We start from the raw sequence: 19,535 nt of genomic DNA on the forward strand, positions 1-19,535 counted from the left end.
CCCCGTCTGACTGCTAATGTAGGGGGTTTTCCTCATCCAGCTCCATGTCTAAAACTAGTTTTATTCCTCATTGGGCGTGTCCTCTTTACAAAAAGTTGGTGTGAGGTTTCCATTACGATGCCTTGCCGACTACATAATTCAAAATTAGAAGAAAATCACTGATTTCAACTGCAAAATAAAATCCTATTCTCCAAAGTAAAACACCTATCTCCCCCCCCCCCGCACCATTCACCCCGCCCCATCCTATTTCACCACGAGTATTGCGCGTGCGCAAAGCATAATAGTACATTCTGCAGACGGTTTTGAAAATGGCAGGGAAAAAGAAGCCGAAAATTCGCTCCAAAGGGAAGAGCAAAAAGCCAATGGTAAGAATATCTTAACTGTTGAATCACTCCAATATACCGTTTGCTATTAGTTAATTTAGATTAACAAATATGTCTTTGAAATTGGAGATAAACGGGATATTTTTGCTGTGTTTTATGCTCACGGTCCCACGGACGGTTCCACGAATGACTACTGCAGTGTGGGCACACATGACACAGTTCGCCCCATTATTAAACAATGCATGTTATGGGGCGTATTTTTATGTGATTGAGCTTTGACAAAGGCGTGTTTACTGTGTTGTATACGTTGCCATGCCACTTTGGCAGTTCAGATTTCGCCGTGTTTTATCTATTTCTTGACAAAATCATTGATCTATCTCACTTTGTTTACATGTAATGGCAATATATGGCGCATTCAGACAGCATTTTAAAGTTTTTTAAACTAAAGAGCTCGGGAATAGGATTTTTTTTGCAAGTTAAAATGTGGACAAAATATAATTTTGGGGTAAATTCAACAATTCAAATTTTTTAATAAATGGAATTCAGGTTCAGTATGCACTTTTAAGTTTTATTGGAAAACTTCACGTATCCTGCAACCACTTGTTTACTCATTTTTACTAAAGGAAATATCTCATTTGACTTATTTGATTTTGACTTTGAGTACATTCTATTTTAGTTTATAATAACGAATGAAGAAGAGAAACCTATAATACACATAGGCCCCCCTACCCTTTTTTATTAACTTTGTTGTTTGGTTTGTTGTGGTGGGATGGGCTGGGAATCCCTTGTTTGTACCTCGTAACTAAACATGGTTCTTGACCAGAATTATAAACCTGTGCAACGTGTAGTAGGCTGACTTTTTTTTCTTTCTTTTTTTCTTTTAAAAAAGTAAGTATCTTTCCACTTTGACATTTATAATTCATAAAATAATATTATAAACATAATAATTTTAAACCAAACAAACCTCAACACAATTTTGTGCAAGGCTGCACAACGTTGTTAATTGTGAGAATAATTCTAACCCTCGATTACGACGATGGTGGAGCCGGCCAGTGGGAGCATGGAGGTAGGGAGGGTTACGATTATCGCAACAAGTATAAACTAAATTCATCAACTAGGGAACATTTCTTTGTGTGTCAATGCAAAACCCTTTTTTTTTTGTAAATAAAACATTGCATAGCCCATTCGAAAACTGCACCGTTCACAAATTTCGTTATCTCTGTGCAGACTTGTTTTGTCTGGTATCTACGTATTTAAGTGAGTAGGCCTACTGCGTTTTGACAATTTTAAATGCGAGCAGAACATCAAAGCTATTTTAAGGTTCATCAATGATCAGTGATTGAATATGGTTACTGAAAGCTTGGGGCATCGTTCATGTATTGAATTTTATATCTTTTGTTTTTAGGCCCATATAGGGTCGGCTCTCTTCCCTCGAGCAATGTTTGCTGCAGTTCCCCGTTCCCCTGAGCCACCGGAAGATGTACCTGAAGAGCGTCCTCTATCTGCCCTCTCTTCCGCCCTCCTAAATGCCTCCTTGTTAGGGCGTGTCATTGCCACGCCCCCTGATAATAACACCTTGAAGAGCACAGGAGAACTCGGCGCTTCGAGAACGCAAGAAGGGAATGTTAGCATGGAGAACAGCATGGCTAGGAGCAGTATGTATGATTATTACGACAGCGAAGAGGAAGAAGGGGAAGACATGGATCAGGGTTATGAAGATCCTGGGTAAGTGTAAGGCATGTTATGGGTGTAGCAATTGAAAATGCATATATGAAATGGGTACATCCAGTAGGTTTATTTGGGTGCCGGAGGGGAAGGGAGGGGCTAGGAGCAGTATGTATGATTATTAAGACAGCGAAGAAGAAGGTGAAGACATGGATCAGGGTTATGAAGATCCTGGGTAAGTGTAAGGCATGTTATGGGTGTAGCAATTGAAAATGCATATATGAAATGGGTACATCCAGTAGGTTAATTTGGGTGCCAGAGAGGAAGGGAGGGGCTAGGAGTAGTATTGATTATTACGACAGCAAAGAAGAAGAAGAAGGGGAAGACATGGATCAGGGTTATGAAGATCCTGGGTAAGTGTAAGGTGTGTTATGGGTGTAGCAATTGAAAATGCATATGAAATGGGTACATCCAGTAGGTTTATTTGGGTGCCGGAGGGGAAGGGAGGGGCTAGGAGCAGTATGTATGATTATTACGACAGCGAAGAAGAAGAAGAAGGAGAAGACATGGATCAGGGATATGAAGATGCTTGTCTTAGGCGAGTGAGGGGTCAAAGACGCGGAAACTGCATAAAAGTTGCTAAAATGCATTATCGGCAAGGTATTTTACTTTCTGCTTAATTTAAAAAACTTGTCAGGAATGTAGTACGTTGTTATATCAGGAATGTAGTACGTTGTTATATCAAGCAGTTATATCAAGGAAATTTCATAGATTATCGAGGAAGACATTCAGTTCCCATAAAAAGTGGAAATGAAAACGATTTTCTCGTGTCTTTGTGCACAAAACTAGGCACAAAGACACCCCAGCAGTGGCCTGCAGTGCATGGCGGTGCCCAGCACTTGCGCGCCTGGATCGATCTATATAGTGTTTATGTTAAACTATGCATTGACATATTCGTATCCGTAGCCTTATGAAACCTCTTTAAAGATTATTATCCTTACCTTTTTTTTTCCCGAATGAATTTTGTCCAATGAAATAGTCACTGTCATTTTTCTCACTGTCAGGTATTCCAGTATCCCACTTAATATCCATCAGAAGCGTAACACCATCAGTAGTCGAGCCAAGCTGGCCACACCCAGCCACTCGGACTCCATGCACAGCAGCGACGATGATGATGAAGAAGATGGAGAAGAAAGTGCCCCACCCTCTGAGAGACGTAAAGAGCAGATGGATTCGTCTTCCCAGCAGAGGTTTTATCACACTCTGGAGAAGGGGGAGGCGGAGAGTCTAGGAGAGGAAGAAAGGAGACGGGGGAAGACGGCGGACCTGAAGAAATCAAAAGAAATCTTGAGAAAAGAAACGGCTGCTGCAGCAAAAGATGTGGAAGATATATACTCTAGGAGCAGCAAGCATAAGAAGAAAGTGAGTTGGTAATCATCAAACACCGTCAATGTCAGACTTGTTTAAATAACCGATACATCGAAAATTGGGTATAGAGTATATATGGAGTATACATACGCACATTATATCAAGTATTTCCTGTGTACAAGATGAAGCCTAAAAACAGTTCTAAATATCAAAGACTGCCAGTTCAATAGGGACGCATATACGTACAAATGTATATGTACTGGTTTTCAGTTTGATCCTTCGCACTTATTGCCAGTCTAAACAATATCAAAATGCACTCGCTTCCCTTGTTTTTCTTTTACAACAAAGGCGAGACATGATTTCCTTTGCTGCCTCCTCTTATGTACATACATAGGCGAAGAGAACGCCCGGGCTCCGCACATTTTTGAGACATGCTCCAGATTCCAATAGTTTTCATTGACCCTCTCCCTCTCTCTTCCATTTTATCTTGTAATATATCTGGCCGTTTTTTAATACTAACGTTTTCTTTTCTAACCTCAGCTTTATTGCTTGTAAAATAAGTTAATTGCTTTTTAAAGGCAGTGGACACTATTGGTTATTACTATTGGTATTAGCATAAAACCTTACTAGGTAATGAGTAATGGGGAGAGGTTGATAGTATTGAACATCGTGAGAAACGGCTCCCTCTTGAGTAATGTAGTTTTCAAGAAAGAAGAAATTTTCCACGAATTTGATTTAGAGACTTCAGATTTAGAATTTGAGGTCTCGAAATCAAGCATCTGACATGTCTGAAAGCACACAACTTTGCGACAGGGCTGGGTGTTTTTCTTCATTATTCCCACAACTTCGGCACCCGATTGAGCTCAAATTTTCACAAGTTTGTTATTTTATGCATATGTTGACAATTGCCAATGGTGTCCAGTGTCTTTAATTGCTTGGCAAAGTTTGTGTGATGTATACTGTTATTTTTGATGTAGTTTATAACGATTCCAACGCGATTATGGTTGCTATAGAAATGACCCTTATCCTCGTCCTCTCTCTCCCTCTCCCTCTCTCTCTCTCTCTCTCTCTCTCTCAGAAACCAACCCCACGATTGTCAACCGACCTTTCAGAGAGCAGTAGTTTAACCATGGTAACAAGCCCACAAGAAGATGACTTCTCTGACCTCATCACGCCGCCTCCCCCATGGAAACAGAAGAGCAAGAAAAAGAAAAAAGGTTTGTCCGGTGATTGTATCTGTGTCGTTGCTAGTTTGTTATCACACCACCCAACATGGAAACAGGGGTTGCGAAACACGCCGCATTCAAAAGCTGGGTACACAATTGCTTCAATCTATGGGACCAATCATGAAGCAGTATCCATCCGTGTGATGGGCAATGTGCTGTTGCTACTTTTAACTCTTTCAGTGCCACTTTTTTTCCTTTTTATTTTACAATTTGAACCTAAGATGCCCAGCTTTTAGAGCTTTTTTGAAATTATGTATAACAAAAGAGTCTCTCACCACACAAACTGTATCATACATGTAAGTAGGATTTGAAACTTGGCATGGTGGAGGTACGCAATAGCAAGGTTTGCAATGGTTTGTGGTGACACCATATGTAATGATAATCTCAAATGGGTTGAGGTGGTACTGAAAAGAACCGCTGGTTTCAACTCAACGTTTTGATCAGTTGAGAAAGCTGTATCTATTGTTTTGTGTATTTCTTAAAGGCACTAGTAAAGACACTGTTGGTAATTGTCGAAGACCAGTATTCTCACTAGGTGTGTCTCAACATATGCATAAAATAACAAACCTGTGAAAATTTGAGCTTAATTGGTTGTCGAAGCAGCGAGATAATAATGGAAGAAAAAACACCCTTGTCCCTGTTGTCACAATAGTGTCCAGTGCCTTTAAGTGATATTGAGTAGAAGAGTGGTACCCTTGATTGTTTTTCCTTTCAATTCTTGACGAGGCCCAGCTGATTGTTTTTGTTTTTCTGAAACATTAAGTTGAAACCTTTTGTTCTTTTCAGAACCACCCCAACTCAATTAGAGATTATCATTTACATGGTGTTACTGAAAACCTAGCCCTGGCGGCCTTACACTTTCGTATTGTACTACAGTGACGTCCTGGATATCAGGGCCCATTTCTGATGCGGAAAATTTTTCAAAGCTTTATAACTCAAATCTTACCTGCAAGAAAGCACCAATTTCAACAGATTCACATTCCATGGCAGCATATATTTTTCTGCGGTGGGTTTTGATCGTCAAATATTCTTCACAAATCCGTCATTTTCATGAAGAAATGCAGCTCCCAACGTTAAGAAATTCAAATTTGTGTTCGTACTCTCACAGTCTGCGGTGTGTACACAAGAAGCACGACGCGCAAATCTTGAATTTTGTAGGGCTACTGCAAACCTTACTATGTTGATTGTTATTGTTTTCTGCCAGCAGGTAAACTCAGCCCAGATAGATTAACAGAGGAAGATCTCACTGGTGATAGAATGACGTCCCAAGATTTCACAGACGGCCTTGTCGCGGAGCCTGTAAGAATCACTAGTTATAAACCACGGCCCAACTTCGTAGAACTGCTTAAGCAAAAAACATTGCTAAGCAAAAATAAGCAGGATACCAAATATGATACATGTCCTTGCGACATGGTATTTTGGCTGGCAACCTTATTTTGATAAGCATAATTTCATTGTGCGTTGCTACCTTGTCTGCTTAAAGGAACACGTTGCCTTGGATCGGACGAGTTGGTCAAAACAAAAGCATTTGTAACCGTTTTTTATAAAATGCATATGGTTGGAAAGATGTTTTAAAAGTAGAATACAATGATCCACACAAGTTTGCCTCGAAATTGCGTGGTTTTCCTTTTACTGTGCGAACTAACATGGTCGGCCATTTATGGGAGTCAAAATTTTGACCCCCATAAATGGCCGACGTGTTAGTCGACAAGGTAAAAGGAAAACCACGCAATTTCGAGGCATGTTTGTGTGGATCATTGTATTCTACTTTTACAACATCTTTCTACCCATATGCATTTTATAAAAAACGGTTACAAACGCTTTTCAAAGACCAACTCGCCCGATCCAAGGCAACGTGTTCCTTTAATTAAGCAGCTCAATGAAATTGGGCCTACATCAGTTTAGATTTGTTCAGAATTGTTTTTGTACTGCCCACAGTATTGGTTTTTTGGAACACCTGAATCAAACATTTTTTGTTGTTGAAATATCATTGTCAAATTAAAACTGTGACTGAATTAAAGGAACACGTCGCCTTGGATCGGACGAGTTGGTCTATTAAAAGCGTTTGAAACCGTTTGTTATGAAATGCATATGGTTAGAAATATGTTTAAAAAGTAGAATATAATTATCCACACAAGTATCACTCGAAATTGCACGTTTTCCTTTTACGTCGCGGACTATCATGGTCGGCCATTTATGGGAGTCAAAATTTTGACTCCCATAAATGGCCGACCATGTTAGTCGACAGGGTGAAAAGAAAACTCACAATTTCGAGGCATATTTGTGTAGATCATCGTATTCTACTTTTACAATATCTTTCTAACCATATACATTTTACAACAAATGGTTACAGAACGCTGTTCAAGACCAACTCGACCGATCCAAGGCAACGTGTTCCTTTAATTTAAAGACCACAGTTGCATAGTATCATTCCCCACCTTTCACCTGGAAGTCCCTGGTTCGAATCATGTCGAAAGGCACTACGTGGATTGGGTTGTCAGTCCCTAACTGACTAGGGTTTTTTTTTCCCTGGAATAACTCCCCGGGGGTCTTCCTCCCATCTAAATCTGAAACTTCTTTTCTTGTCTTCTCTTCATTTATTGGAGTTATTGGACAGTACAGTGATTAAGTTTGATTTTCTGGGAGTCCTTGGCTTCACAATCAGAAAACAGAATAAAATAAAATGAAATAATTGAGATGTCCTTGTTCTTCTTTGACAGATTATCCAGAGAGTCGATGCGTCGAATACCAGTGCAATGAAGCGGCCATCCCCGGTGCCAGCCCCAAGAAGTTCCTCCCAACAAAACCAAGATGACTTGGGTAAAGTAGATCAGTGACAAGGCAATGATTTTTATCTTTAGGCCATTCAGCTTAAATTAAAAGATGCCTAGAAAATGAGTTTCGTTCCGTCACCCTTTGGTCTAACATGTCTAAGAGAGCTTTTTTGTCACATCCCCACGCTTTGTGGCAAAATTTGGTATTTAACAGTTTGTGAAGAGAGCTGTTTTTTTGACATTCTACCCATTTTTTTATTAAAAGTATCACTTCCAGACGGAAGTTAAGATCCTGCAGAACATTTCTTTGAGCTTACCCATTTAACCACTAGACCTAAACTCTCTTCATACAGGGTTTAATTTACATTAGGTTGTGAGAATTATAGTTGAAAGACAAAGATTACGCATTGTACAAAGTCTGCGCTCGAGCTATCCTGCGCAATTTTAAAATCATGCAAGGACAAAGTTAGGTACGCCAAAAGAATGGCACACCGCATGTAGTTTTAAAATGGCCATGCACCCAACAGTGCCATGTTTGTTGGCTAATTACTTGATTGTGGCGTTTTTGTGGAGAACTTTCAGAATAGTGATCTCCAGCCATTACTCTGTTAAAACTGCAGAGTTCTCGTGGACTCATGGGGGTCGGAACAGGACGAGAAGGTACATTTAAGCCTGTACAGAGTTTTCAATTCTTTATAATTTCTTGATCCACCAGAGTTTTGACTTGATTTTTTAAATAAAAAGTTGCATCCCTGTAAAGACAGGCCTTGGTGCGAGATGACTGGTTTTCACCTTAATAGGGTACAGATGACTACTGTGCTTGAATATTGTAAGATAATGTTTGTGTGAAAAGAAGTATTTCAACTCAGTTTGATATTTCATACATTCTAACTTAATGACAATCATTCTGAAGAGCCTCCTATGATCATCTCAAGCATCTACATGAACTAACCTTAACAATTAATCTCTCCTAGATTCCTACTCACACATCCAGCGTCCCGGCGCGGCCAACTCCAGAGACAGCCAGATCACGCAGGAGGAGGACTACCTCAGGAGGACCAACTCCCGCCTGGAGAAGGAACTAGACATGGTCCAGAAGGAGAGGAGTCAGCTCTTAGAGACTCTCCAGCAGCAGGCCCAGACGCAGTCCATGCTCCAGGGGAGTATTAAGAACTTGTCACCTCCTCCTCACCACCAGAGGAGGATGGGTGAGGATGAAGGGGCGGAGACGGAAGAACTGAGGGCAGGGATGAAGAAGCTGAGTTTCATCAAAGGTGGGTCGACTGCCGGGGAAAATAGTTCAATGATTATAAACTTTAAAGGGCATTTACATGTGGACTACAATGTAATCTGGTATGACAGCTCAGCTTGTTTTTTTCCCCTTTTTTTTCAAGATTTTGGGACCCAAGTTATTTTGTAATTTAGGTGGGATCCCTAGCTAAATGGCGGCTACAGATGGAATGGCAGGATTCCTAATGCCACCATTACCATCTTTATAACAGCTAGCGGTTATATGGCACCGCCGAACAAAGATATTGTCAAAGTATGGAGATTGCAAACAATAGGGCTAGATAGCTCAGTTGTTGAGAGTCTGCACTTTAAATCAGAGGTCGCAGGTTCAAATCCCGCTCTATTCATTTTGTGTCGTTAATTTTCTCTCTTTAATTTAGATGATATGGAGAGAAGACTAGACGAGATGCACCAACTCTGTGATAAGCTACGTCTTGAGAACCAAGCCATTAAGGAGGTTAACGACCGTCTCCATTCAGAGAATAAGACACTCAGGAACCTTTCTGAGTCAATCAGGGATGAAGGTAAGAAATTCCTACTCGTTGTATAGTATGTTGTGGCGAGACTCGAACCCACACTCTGTTGATCAGAAACACCAGTGTTTGAATTTGGTGCTCTTCAAGAGATACATTAGGCCGTTTTGTGATGGAGTCAAAAGTTTGACTCTACAAAATGGCGTGCAGTGTTAGTTCACGACGTGTAAGGAAAACCATCCAACTTCAAGGCATATATGTGTGGATCTTTATTTTATTTTTTTAAAACACCTGTCTAACCATACGCAATTCATAACAAACACCTGACAAACAGTTTTAAACGCTTTTTGTAGACCAACTTGTCCTATCCAAGGCAACGTGTCCCTTTATCCAATCGGCCACGACTCTTTCATAGAGATGGAGATAGATGCAAAAGAGATAGATGCCAAACAGCTTGTTGCACTATACATAGCGATATTTCTTTGTTTGTCATTGCCATCTGTCTCCAGATCACACCCAGGGAGTTCTTATGAGGCAACACGCTGAGGAGGTGGTTACTGAGAATGACCAGCTCAAGACGATCATCCATAAACTCAATATTCAATTGAGTAGATATCAGGCCAAATACTCGCCTCCAGGGGTAAGCTCTCGGTTTCTTGCTAAGATTATTTTGCCGCCTTAATTTTGCCATTTTTAGCCCTGTTTATACTTCCTGCAGGTGTGATATATTTGCAACAAATAATTTGCACTGTTAAACTGTGTTAAACTTTTGCAAAATTTAGGCGCGAAAACTGCCATGGCACGTCAACATTTGCTTTGCATTCGCAGGAAGTATGAACTGGGCTTTAGTGTTTAGGATTTCCAGAAGAATTTCATCTCTAGATTGTATGACAAGTATATTTTTTAACAATTTAATTTTTTTTGAATGTTGATGATTAGAAAGATGATGCGCATGGATTACCGTCTAGGGGCAGGACGCCGCGATGGTTAACAGAGACTAAATACTTATCCCCACTCATCTTGGCATACGAAGAGGCGCTGAAGGAAAAGGTGAGTTGTAGGGATACGTACAACAAGGAAACAGGAAGAACAAGAAACAATAATGTTATTACCCCTGGGCGCGATTTCACAAAAAGTTAAGACCAGTCCTAACTTAGGACTACATGTAGTCCTATAAGATATACAAATTGCATGGATAGTCCTAAAAGTTAGGACGAGTAGCTGGTCCTAACTCGAGATAAGACTAGTCCCAACTCTTTGTGAAATCCACCCCTGGGCTCGATTCTACAATACAATACAATACAATAAAACTGTATTGTCCCTGCAAGGGAAATTCCCTTGGCCTTATTGCTCACATAAAAATACAGTCACCAGTAAAAAGGTACAACATCAAAAATGGGATAGAACATAAAAATAGTGGGCCTAATAAATGCAGAGTTAAAAAGTGAACCACGGACAGATAAAAGGGCATTAGATGGAAAAAGAACATTAAACAACAACAACATAAGTAAAAATGCACTTAAAACAAAGGCGTTTAGATACAGAATGATACAGCAACTCACCGGTCAAGCTGGCCATTATATAATTGAATGGCAGCCAGAACAAATGAGCTGCCATACCTCCGGGTTTTGATGGCTCTTAGAAGAGATGGATTGCTTGTAAGGCTTTTCTGGAATTTCAAGTGAAGTGGGTGAGAGCTGTCGGAACTAATACATTTGCAAAAGACTCATTTGAACATGAGTTGTTATACTAGAAACGCAGCTAAGATCGATCTGAACTCTTGGTGAAATAGTGATTCCTTTTAGCATCTCAGCTCCCTTATTAATTGCTGTGCATGTCCAAATTTTTTTTGTCACGCAGCACTGAACGCCAAGGCAAGTTTATGACTTTTATTACACACAGCGCACCACTTATGTTATATCCCTTATATTTGGATATTTTGGAGTAACACTTCCAGGGGTTATGATCGAGCAAGGCATGCCGGGATAAAAAATGGCGCGGCGAGACCGATCACCCCTGGAAACGAGGTTGACGGTACCCTCTCCCCTCTCACCGCTCTCTTCCAGATGAGCTTGCCTCCCATGGTTATTCTGCCACTGGCTAACACAGTTTCTCCTTCTGTACTTTTGATCCAAGGATGAGGTCGTTCAGATGACCCATGATGACCTCAACCGATTACGGAGGTCAGCCGAAGAGGTCATTCATGAGAACCAGAGGTTACACATGAAGCTGGAGCAGGTTGGACAGCCGTCGTCGGTCACTCCAGCGGAATGGTAAATCGGGTTACTAACCAGTCTTCACCGATAAAATGTCGTCGGTACATTTGAAACCAGTCCTCACACTCACAAAATTCTCAATACATCTTGAGATTTTGATAATTTAACCAGTCTTTCCAGATCAAATGTCTTCGATAGTCCTTTCTGTTTCATTTGAAACAAGAAACTCAAACCCACAAAATTCTCAAAAAATTTTGAAATTCGATAGTCCTTTCTGTTTTATTTGAAACCAGAAACTCAAACCCACAAAATTCTCAATAAATTTTGAAATTCGATAGTCCTTTCTGCTTTATTTGAAACCAGAAACTCAAACCCACAAAATTGTCAATAAATTTTGAAATTTTTGATAATTAATCCAGTCCTCACAAAAAATTTTGTTTTCGCTAGCTCTTCTATATCATTTTAAACCATTAAATCACCAACAGTTTTTTACTCAAAATCTGCAACTTTTTTCATGCCGGCATGGCAGACTTTTGGGGGATTTGGGGCCAAAAACTCAAACTAAAAAAAATTCTCAATAAATCTCAAACTTTGGCATATTTATCATTCCACACAGATAAAATGTCTCCAGTAGTCTGTTCTGTATCATTTGAAACCATAAAAACACTGTGTTTTCCAAGACTGTTTGTAATTGGAAAATAAAAAGTCAGATTTGGGGTCAAAAAACAGTTGTTGATTTTATTGTTTCAAATGGTACAGAACGGACAACTAAAGACATTTTATCTGTGTGGATCTGTTGTAAAATTTCTGGTATTTGATAAAAAGTTGCATGACTCCAAATGTGCACAACACTTATTTAATAGCACACAAGGACATTGACTTCAAAATGACGCCACCAAGATTATTGTTACATTGGCGTATTGTAAATTGGGTCAATGGAGGGGGAAAGAGAATGTGAGAAAATGACTTGTATAATCTTTGACTATTAATGGTTTCTTTGTAGGCATCGTATTCAGGAACATGCGAGACTAGTCTTGGAGGAGAATCAGGTGGTTCTCAGTCAACTTGAAGTCTTACAGCAGAAGCAGAAGGAGATGCAAAAAGCACACTCAATTGAAGGTAGGAAAAAAACACCTTAAGGCCCGGTCACACAGGCCCCGATAACGAGAATGAAAAATAAGATTGATAAAAATGCACGCGCTCAATTGGATGATTGAGTGTGGGCGTATGCTGCGTGGTGCAATTCAACCAATCGAGGGCGTGCATTTTTATCGTTCTCGTTTTAGTTCTTGCTATCAGGGCCTGTGTGGACCGGGCCTTTAGTCAGAGCTTCCAACTTTTCCTGATGCGACAGAAAGTTCCCTGAAAATAAGCCGTTCTGTCCATTTTCTTCATCCTCGTGCTTGCAAGATGTAAAAGTATGGCAGCTCTGTGGAAGTGTTAATACTTGGTCTTGGTCTTGATCTTGGACATTGTTCTCTGTTTTAGAGGAGGGGAGGGATGTTTGGTAGGTCTTTGGCTTGGACTCGTTGAAGAAGTCTGGGCCTTCTTGATCACTGACATTGACATCTTGGTATTTTTCTCAGAGAAGAGGGGAGGTAGAAGAGGTTTCAGAGAGGAAATCTTAGTCTCAGTCTATTACTTTCTTATTTTTACCACAACACTGGCTATTTATAAGAGGGTGGGATTCATCCTTATATTCAATGGATTTGATTTAAAAAAAAAAATTAAAAAATTCTTCAATCCAAATAGTTTCCAAACTGAGCAAGTGTCTTGCGATGGAGGAGGCAGAGAAAGGTGACCTTGAGGCCCAGCTGACAGACGCAAAACATCGATACAGCGCCCTCAAGCAGCAGCATAATCGTTTCGTCGTAGATGCAGAAACCAAGATGCCCATTCAGGAACACATGAGCTCATTGGCAGAATACAAAAGGTAATTGGGGATACTGGTAAATTGGATGCTGTTGTTACTGTATTCAGGTGTGCAACTCTTCCGTGTTTCTGCGGAATTCCTTGTTTACTGCAAATTTTTTTATTTTTGTTTGTAAAGCCTTATATATGCCTGGCAACAACAATGTTCAACTACAACAATGTAAAAAAAGCCCAGTACATGCTAACAATGCACCATAAATCATAATAAACCTCAACATTTTCTAGGGTACCATTGTGGGTCTCGTGCCCCATGGCGTTTCACACTCTGCTGCTGGACTTTGGAACAATCTCCCAAATTAATGTCCGTAAACCTTTGTTGTGTTGTTACCTTTAAGAAAAAACTTAAAATTTATCTCTTTCCTAAATAGTAGACTAATGATTTGTTTCTTGCCAGTTTTAATTTATCCTTTTCTTTGTTATGCGCTTTGATCATGTTTGGGAAAAGCGCAGTATAAATACCTTTTATTATTGTTTTTTATTATTATACCACTGCTCCTCAAATACTAACATGTTCTATGCAGTAAATGTTATGCTTGTGATACACAGTGAACTATGAACTCTTTTTCCCTTTAGGGCTCTGGAAGAAGAACAGCATAAACACCAGTCTGAGATGCAGAATGTAATGATGAAGCTGTCCTCGATCCAGGGGGAGAGGAAGAGCTTATCGATGAAGATGGCGGACAGTGAGGCAGAGAAGAGTCAAATGCAAGGGGAGATTCGGGCAATGAACAGAGCACAAAAGTAAACAAACTTGTTTTATTTATAATTATTAGTACTTTACTGATGAAACCTCTGGATTTTCCCTCATCGGATATGCTGCTAAAGATCAACTACATTGGCATTAACAGTCTCATTTACCACTCTTTAAGTAAGTAATATTATTCTGAACTGCTTCATTTACACTCCATCAAGGAATCTTCGAGCAAGTTCCATGCTTCTCCTCATTGAACCCAAGTCTCGACACTCATGGGGTGACAGGTCTTTTTCTTCAGCCGCGCCACGCATCTGGAACTCTCTACCTCTCTATCTTATGTCACAGGTTTTCACTGACAAATTTTTTGTGTCTGTTTTTCTCTGTGTTGTGTTTTTGTTTTTGTTGTGCTTTTGGTTTTTACTGCGCCTTGAAAACCCAGCAGGGTGGATATGTGCGCATTACAAGTCTTATTATTATAAGTTTCGCATTAGCTGAAATTGTTTAATTCTACTTACTGGTTTCACTGTGACTCTTATCAGCTTTTATCAGTTAAGTATTTGTTTTATAACCAAGGTCGTGCATTGAAATTTCATACTCGTAATAATCAAAAGGTTGGTAGATGAAAAATAAGTATAAGTTTTAGCACGTTTTAAAGTAAGTGAAAATCCACAAACCGTTTGTTTTTTCCAACAATAACTCTAATATGCAAAAGCAATTGGATGAAATCCTTATCAAACTGCATGAACGACCTTATAGTCCTGAGCCGCCGATTATTCATTCAAGTTTGTATCTTTATTTTCATAGAAAGCACCAGCACACCATCGGGCTTCTTAAGAAGGAGTTGGAACACAGCGAGAACAAATTGGCATTAGCCAATCAGCATCTTAACAAGGTTCTTGAGATTGCAGAGCAGACATCGGTGGAAAGAGATTCCCTCGCAAAAGTGGTGAGTGTCACTGAGGCTGGGGAGAAAACAGTGTCAGTAAATTGACCTATTAAACAATGTACATGAAATGTCAATGGGAGACTTTTTGGAGCGCTAGGTGGCAGCAGACTTATCGGGTAAACGTATTGTTCTTCAAATGACGTTAACAATGGAAATAGCTTTCAAAAGTCCCCCATTGCGTTTGGGCAGACCTCATGTCAACTGGGTATATTTCACCGTGTCAGTGCAAAAAATGTTGTATCTCGAATTTCATAACAGTGTTGTATTGACCCAATTCACCAGGGCCCAATTTCATAGAGCTGCTAAGCACAAAAATTTGCTTAGCATGAAATTTCTTCCTTGATAAAAACAGGATTACCAACAAAACTTCCATTTGTTGCGTATTTCTTGTTATTGGTATTCAACTGTTGTTTGCTTATCCTGAAAATCATGTGGAAATTTTGTTGGAAATACTGTTTTTATCAAGAAAGAAATTTCATGCTAAGCAAATTTTTGTGCTTAGCAGCTCTATGAAACTGGGCCCTGATGTCATCATCAGAATCATCTTGGATGTGCCATACTGGTGGGCAATGTCACTCTGTCTGCACAGTCAGTGAAGTGCAGATTTTAGGCCCTGTAGAGTTTACAGGTAAACCTACGCTGCGTTTGGCGTGCGTGTAAGGGGTCAATAGCGTATGAAAAAAGCTTCTTGCAGAGACAAGGAATACTTGCTGATGCAGCATGCAGCATCAGAGTCCAGCATTCTCCAGAAGACGATCAGAGCATACTGATCGAAACGTCGAGTTAACCCAACGGTTCTTTTCAGAACCACCCCAACTCATTTAGAAATCGTTATTACATGGTGTTACCGCAAACTCTTCTATATACAAGGTATACTGTTGCCTGTGGGTTTAACCAGATTTTAAACTCCAGTGGTAGGTAAAAGCTATTTTAGGATATACAATTTTGCAATGGCACTTAGATTATCTAATCATATCTTTGGCTAACCATTGTAGCGCAGCCAAAAGTTAACTTTTTTGCGAATCCATGGCTTCTAGCCAGAATTAATCAATTAAATGACTACAAAACTAATGGAAAAAAGAAAGAAACTGGAGAGTCCCAGATCATTTCATATTCCATTTTGTTAAAGATCATCTTTTATTGACTTTTTTTTTCATTAAAAGGCAAAGAGTCAAGAACAAGAAAAGAAGAAAGCTGTGAACAAACTGTTGGAGGGTAATGTCACTATCGGACGACTGGAGGAGAAATTAAAGGTACCATCCAGCTTCATCATGTTCCGTTTTAATCTTGTTTTGTTTTTCAGACTTGGTCAGGGATCTCTTTCCATCATCAGTAGCCAGGGATTTGAAGTTATCTCTCATGATTTCAGGGTAGTCACAGGGGTTTAACTAGGTTTCAAATGAGTGCAAAGAATGAAGCGCAAAGTGTTAGCCAGAGGAGGGTCTGGGGTGTCTTTTGGACTCCTTGTTTTATCTGTCATTTTCATGTTAATGTAAAAACCGACTTTTTAAATTTCCAGCAAATTTTGACAACCTTTCACCAAATCCTGGATAAAGCCTTGACTGAGCGGTCTCAGGCGGTAAACTAAAGTAACTGTTTACAGAATGTGTGGTCAAATCCTGGCAGTTTTGAGCAATTACTTCTCTCCACATAAGAGTCAGTTTGGTAGATCTGGCGCTATAGACTTCGATATTATTTTTATTATTATAAGAGTACAAATGGATACCAGCAAGAGCTTTGGAATATTGAGCGATGGACTGGCAACCCGTTCAGGGGAGAAGTAATATTCTCAAGGATGCTAGATGACTCGCATTCGGTTGTTTGCCTGAAGGCCAAGACAGCAGCTGCATGATCCTTGAATCTCTGTGATCATATACTCTCAAAAAAATGTTTCACTTTACAGTCATACCGTTCGAAAGCAGACCACAAGCTCGGCAATCTATCCAGTCGTATGCAGGCCCAGGATTCGACTCATTCCAGCCAGCTCAGGGAGTATGAGCGGGAGATGTCCCATCTGAAGGTGTTGTTACAAGAGAAACAGGACTCACTTGACTCCCTAGCTTCTGATAAAAGGTAAGCGATGAGCAATTGTGAAGATCCCTTTTAAAAACTCTGCAAACCATATGTGTTTTCTCAGGGGCTAATAATTTATGCCAATGTGACACATAGACATTAACTTATTTGCTTTTACTTGTTCGTCTGGCAATTTTTTTTCAGGAAAGTTGAGGATCAACTTGAGACAGTTTGGCAGACTGCGACGTCCGATAACCGACGGATGAAAGCTAAGCTACAAAAGTCTTTAAAGGTGCCACACCGAGAGAATGGAAGCCTAGGTGGAGCTTTTGACTATGAGTCCGATAACAGAGGCCTGATCTCATCAGAGAGTGACTGATGAGAGTGAGATATGACTAGTTCCTGAAATGTGCAATGAGTGTGGTGATGGTATTTGCCACCACCTCCAAGGCACCAGTCTGTCTTGTGACATCGGTCTCATTCTGACTTCAAGATGGCTGCTTTTCTGTCCGCTGATGTAGGAGCAGCCGAGAGATTGGTTGATCATAAAGATGACCTCTGTTCAGACAGGGTCAAAAGTTTGGGTCCTCCAATTTGGTACCTGAAGTTATTTCCTAAGATATTCAACAGGTGTTTAACATACAGAAAGGGCCGGCCATTTCAAAAACGGAAACACCCAACTTTATTACACAACATTGAAAAATGCTGCAGAAATGGGATGCAACTGTTACTCTTTTTATGCAAATTTATACAGATCTATTGACCAAAAAAATACTCATTTTAGATCTGTTGAAAGTGTGTGAGAAATTAATATCCAGTTTTTTCAGGATCTTCTATTGGCTGCCTTATGTTGCGTTTCAGTTGACGAGCAGGCTGCTGGTCTGGTAAGCAATGTGTTAAACCAGTGTCAAAAAGAAGGGGTGGGGCAGGGGAACGACAGGGGACAGGTTCCCCTTAGTGTTGTCCTTGATGATGTTTTCAACTTGTACTGTGAATATTTTCTGGAGTGTGATAAAACTATGGTATTTAGTCTGAAGTTTAATGGAAATCTAAGTGTTATTTATTTCCAACTATTTTGTACATTGTAGTTTTTTTTTGTGTAAGTTGTTTGGAATGCACCCATCTCGTTATCAAATTATTATTTTAACTGGTTCATCATGAAATGATAGAACAAGCATTTGGAAGAGTTGCAGCACGCAGGGGAAGGTTTGTTGGGCTGGTTTCTGTTCTATGTTAAATTCTAATACTATCAGACTATCTTTGAGATATGAATAGTTATGATTTTCAGTGTTCCAGTCTGAGTTATAAACTAGAAACTATTTTGATAGTAATGGCTCCTGATTCTTATATGGCCCTCAGGTCAGTCAGGTAGTGATGCTCATGGCACTCTAACACTATTACCCCTGGTCACTGTCATGGGGAATACATCAGCCTTGTGCAACAAATGTGCTACTCGGTTAAATCAATCAAAAGAACCATCTCTGCCCTCACAGGTACCCCCCCCACCCCTTGGTGGAGAGAAGCAATTATAGTGAAGTGTCTTGCTCAGGGACACAAGTGTCATGACTGGGATTCAACTGGAGCCCTGTATATTTAAGTTACGGTTTATGTGAGAAAATCTTCCTAAGCTTGTGAGGGGATAGTTCAGTATCAACAGCTTCGTCAAGGCTCATTTAATTCCAATGTTTTGCAAAGATATTTTACAACATTGTTGAGTGGAATTTTTTTTTACAAAAAAGTGAACTGAAGAATATGAAATAAATACAACTTTTATGAAAGAGAAGCGTGCTTGGCTTGTGTATGAATAATTTTTATTATTTTTATTTTGCAATTCTGCATGTATACTTACCATCAGGTTAATTTTTATATATTACCCAGGTCAAAATTCCAGTTGAACCTAGTTAAACTGGGTTAAACTGAAACTAGTAGAAAACCAGTTGAAAAACTAGTTAAACACAGTTAAAATCAGTTGGTTTAGTATGGAAAATGGACAGAAACCAACTGGTTTATAATTTCAACCTAGTTGAACACAGTTAAACCTAGTCCAAACCAATTGGTTAATATGGAAAATGGAAAATGGACGAGTCACTAACCAGTTGACCCCAGTTAGTTGGGTTCAACTGGAATTTTGACCTTCAGTGTCAAGCTAGCACCGGACTCAGCACCGGATTCAGTGTCGCCCTTATTTTGGTTGTAACAGCCAGTCGGCTATTGTATGTTTTTAAAAAGGTTTTCAGATACAGTTTTAGGCCTGTTTGCTTCCTTGTTATACCGTCTTCAGGCCTAAAACTGTATCTGAAAACCTTACATACCAAAAACATACCATAGCCGACTGGCTGTTACAACCAAAATAAGGGCGACACTGAATCCGGTGCTGAATCCGGTGCTAGCTTGTCGCTGCCATTTTGACCTGGGTATTTAATCTTTTTTTTGGGGGGGGGGGGGTGGGGGTAGACAATGTTTTTCGACAATGAATAAGGGCGACACTGAATCCGGTGCTGAATCCGGTGCTAGCTTGACGCTGCCATTTTGACCTGGGTATTTAATCTCTTTTTTTTGGGGGGGGGGTGGGGGTAGACAATGTTTTTCGACAATGAAAGCTAATTCCAATTCAT

General features: G+C 39.9%; 1 protein-coding gene across 3 annotated transcripts; it reads left to right on the forward strand.

Moving 5' to 3' along the window:
- The first annotated feature begins 284 nt into the window (after window positions 1–284).
- Window positions 285–18,696, forward strand: LOC139935221 (centrosomal protein of 89 kDa-like). Of its 3 annotated transcripts, none has more exons than XM_071929715.1 (18): window positions 285–365; window positions 1,729–2,048; window positions 3,053–3,410; window positions 4,435–4,573; window positions 5,787–5,881; window positions 7,303–7,402; window positions 8,331–8,630; window positions 9,027–9,170; window positions 9,629–9,759; window positions 10,059–10,169; window positions 11,256–11,392; window positions 12,339–12,454; window positions 13,088–13,268; window positions 13,841–14,008; window positions 14,766–14,907; window positions 16,071–16,160; window positions 16,811–16,980; window positions 17,125–18,696. In XM_071929715.1, the coding sequence occupies exons 1-18, from the start codon at window positions 309–311 to the stop codon at window positions 17,297–17,299; spliced, it is 2,934 nt and encodes a 977-aa protein (XP_071785816.1). In that variant the 5' UTR covers window positions 285–308; the 3' UTR covers window positions 17,300–18,696. The 3 variants fall into 3 exon arrangements, with proteins under 3 accessions (XP_071785816.1, XP_071785817.1, XP_071785818.1); XM_071929716.1 differs by having other exon boundaries at window positions 5,790–5,881; XM_071929717.1 differs by lacking the exons at window positions 285–365; window positions 1,729–2,048 and adding an exon at window positions 2,361–2,401.
- Window positions 18,697–19,535: the final 839 nt, after the last annotated feature.

The sequence above is a fragment of the Asterias amurensis genome, chromosome 3 (genome assembly GCF_032118995.1).
Source record: "Asterias amurensis chromosome 3, ASM3211899v1".
Taxonomy (NCBI): Eukaryota; Metazoa; Echinodermata; class Asteroidea; order Forcipulatida; family Asteriidae; genus Asterias; species Asterias amurensis.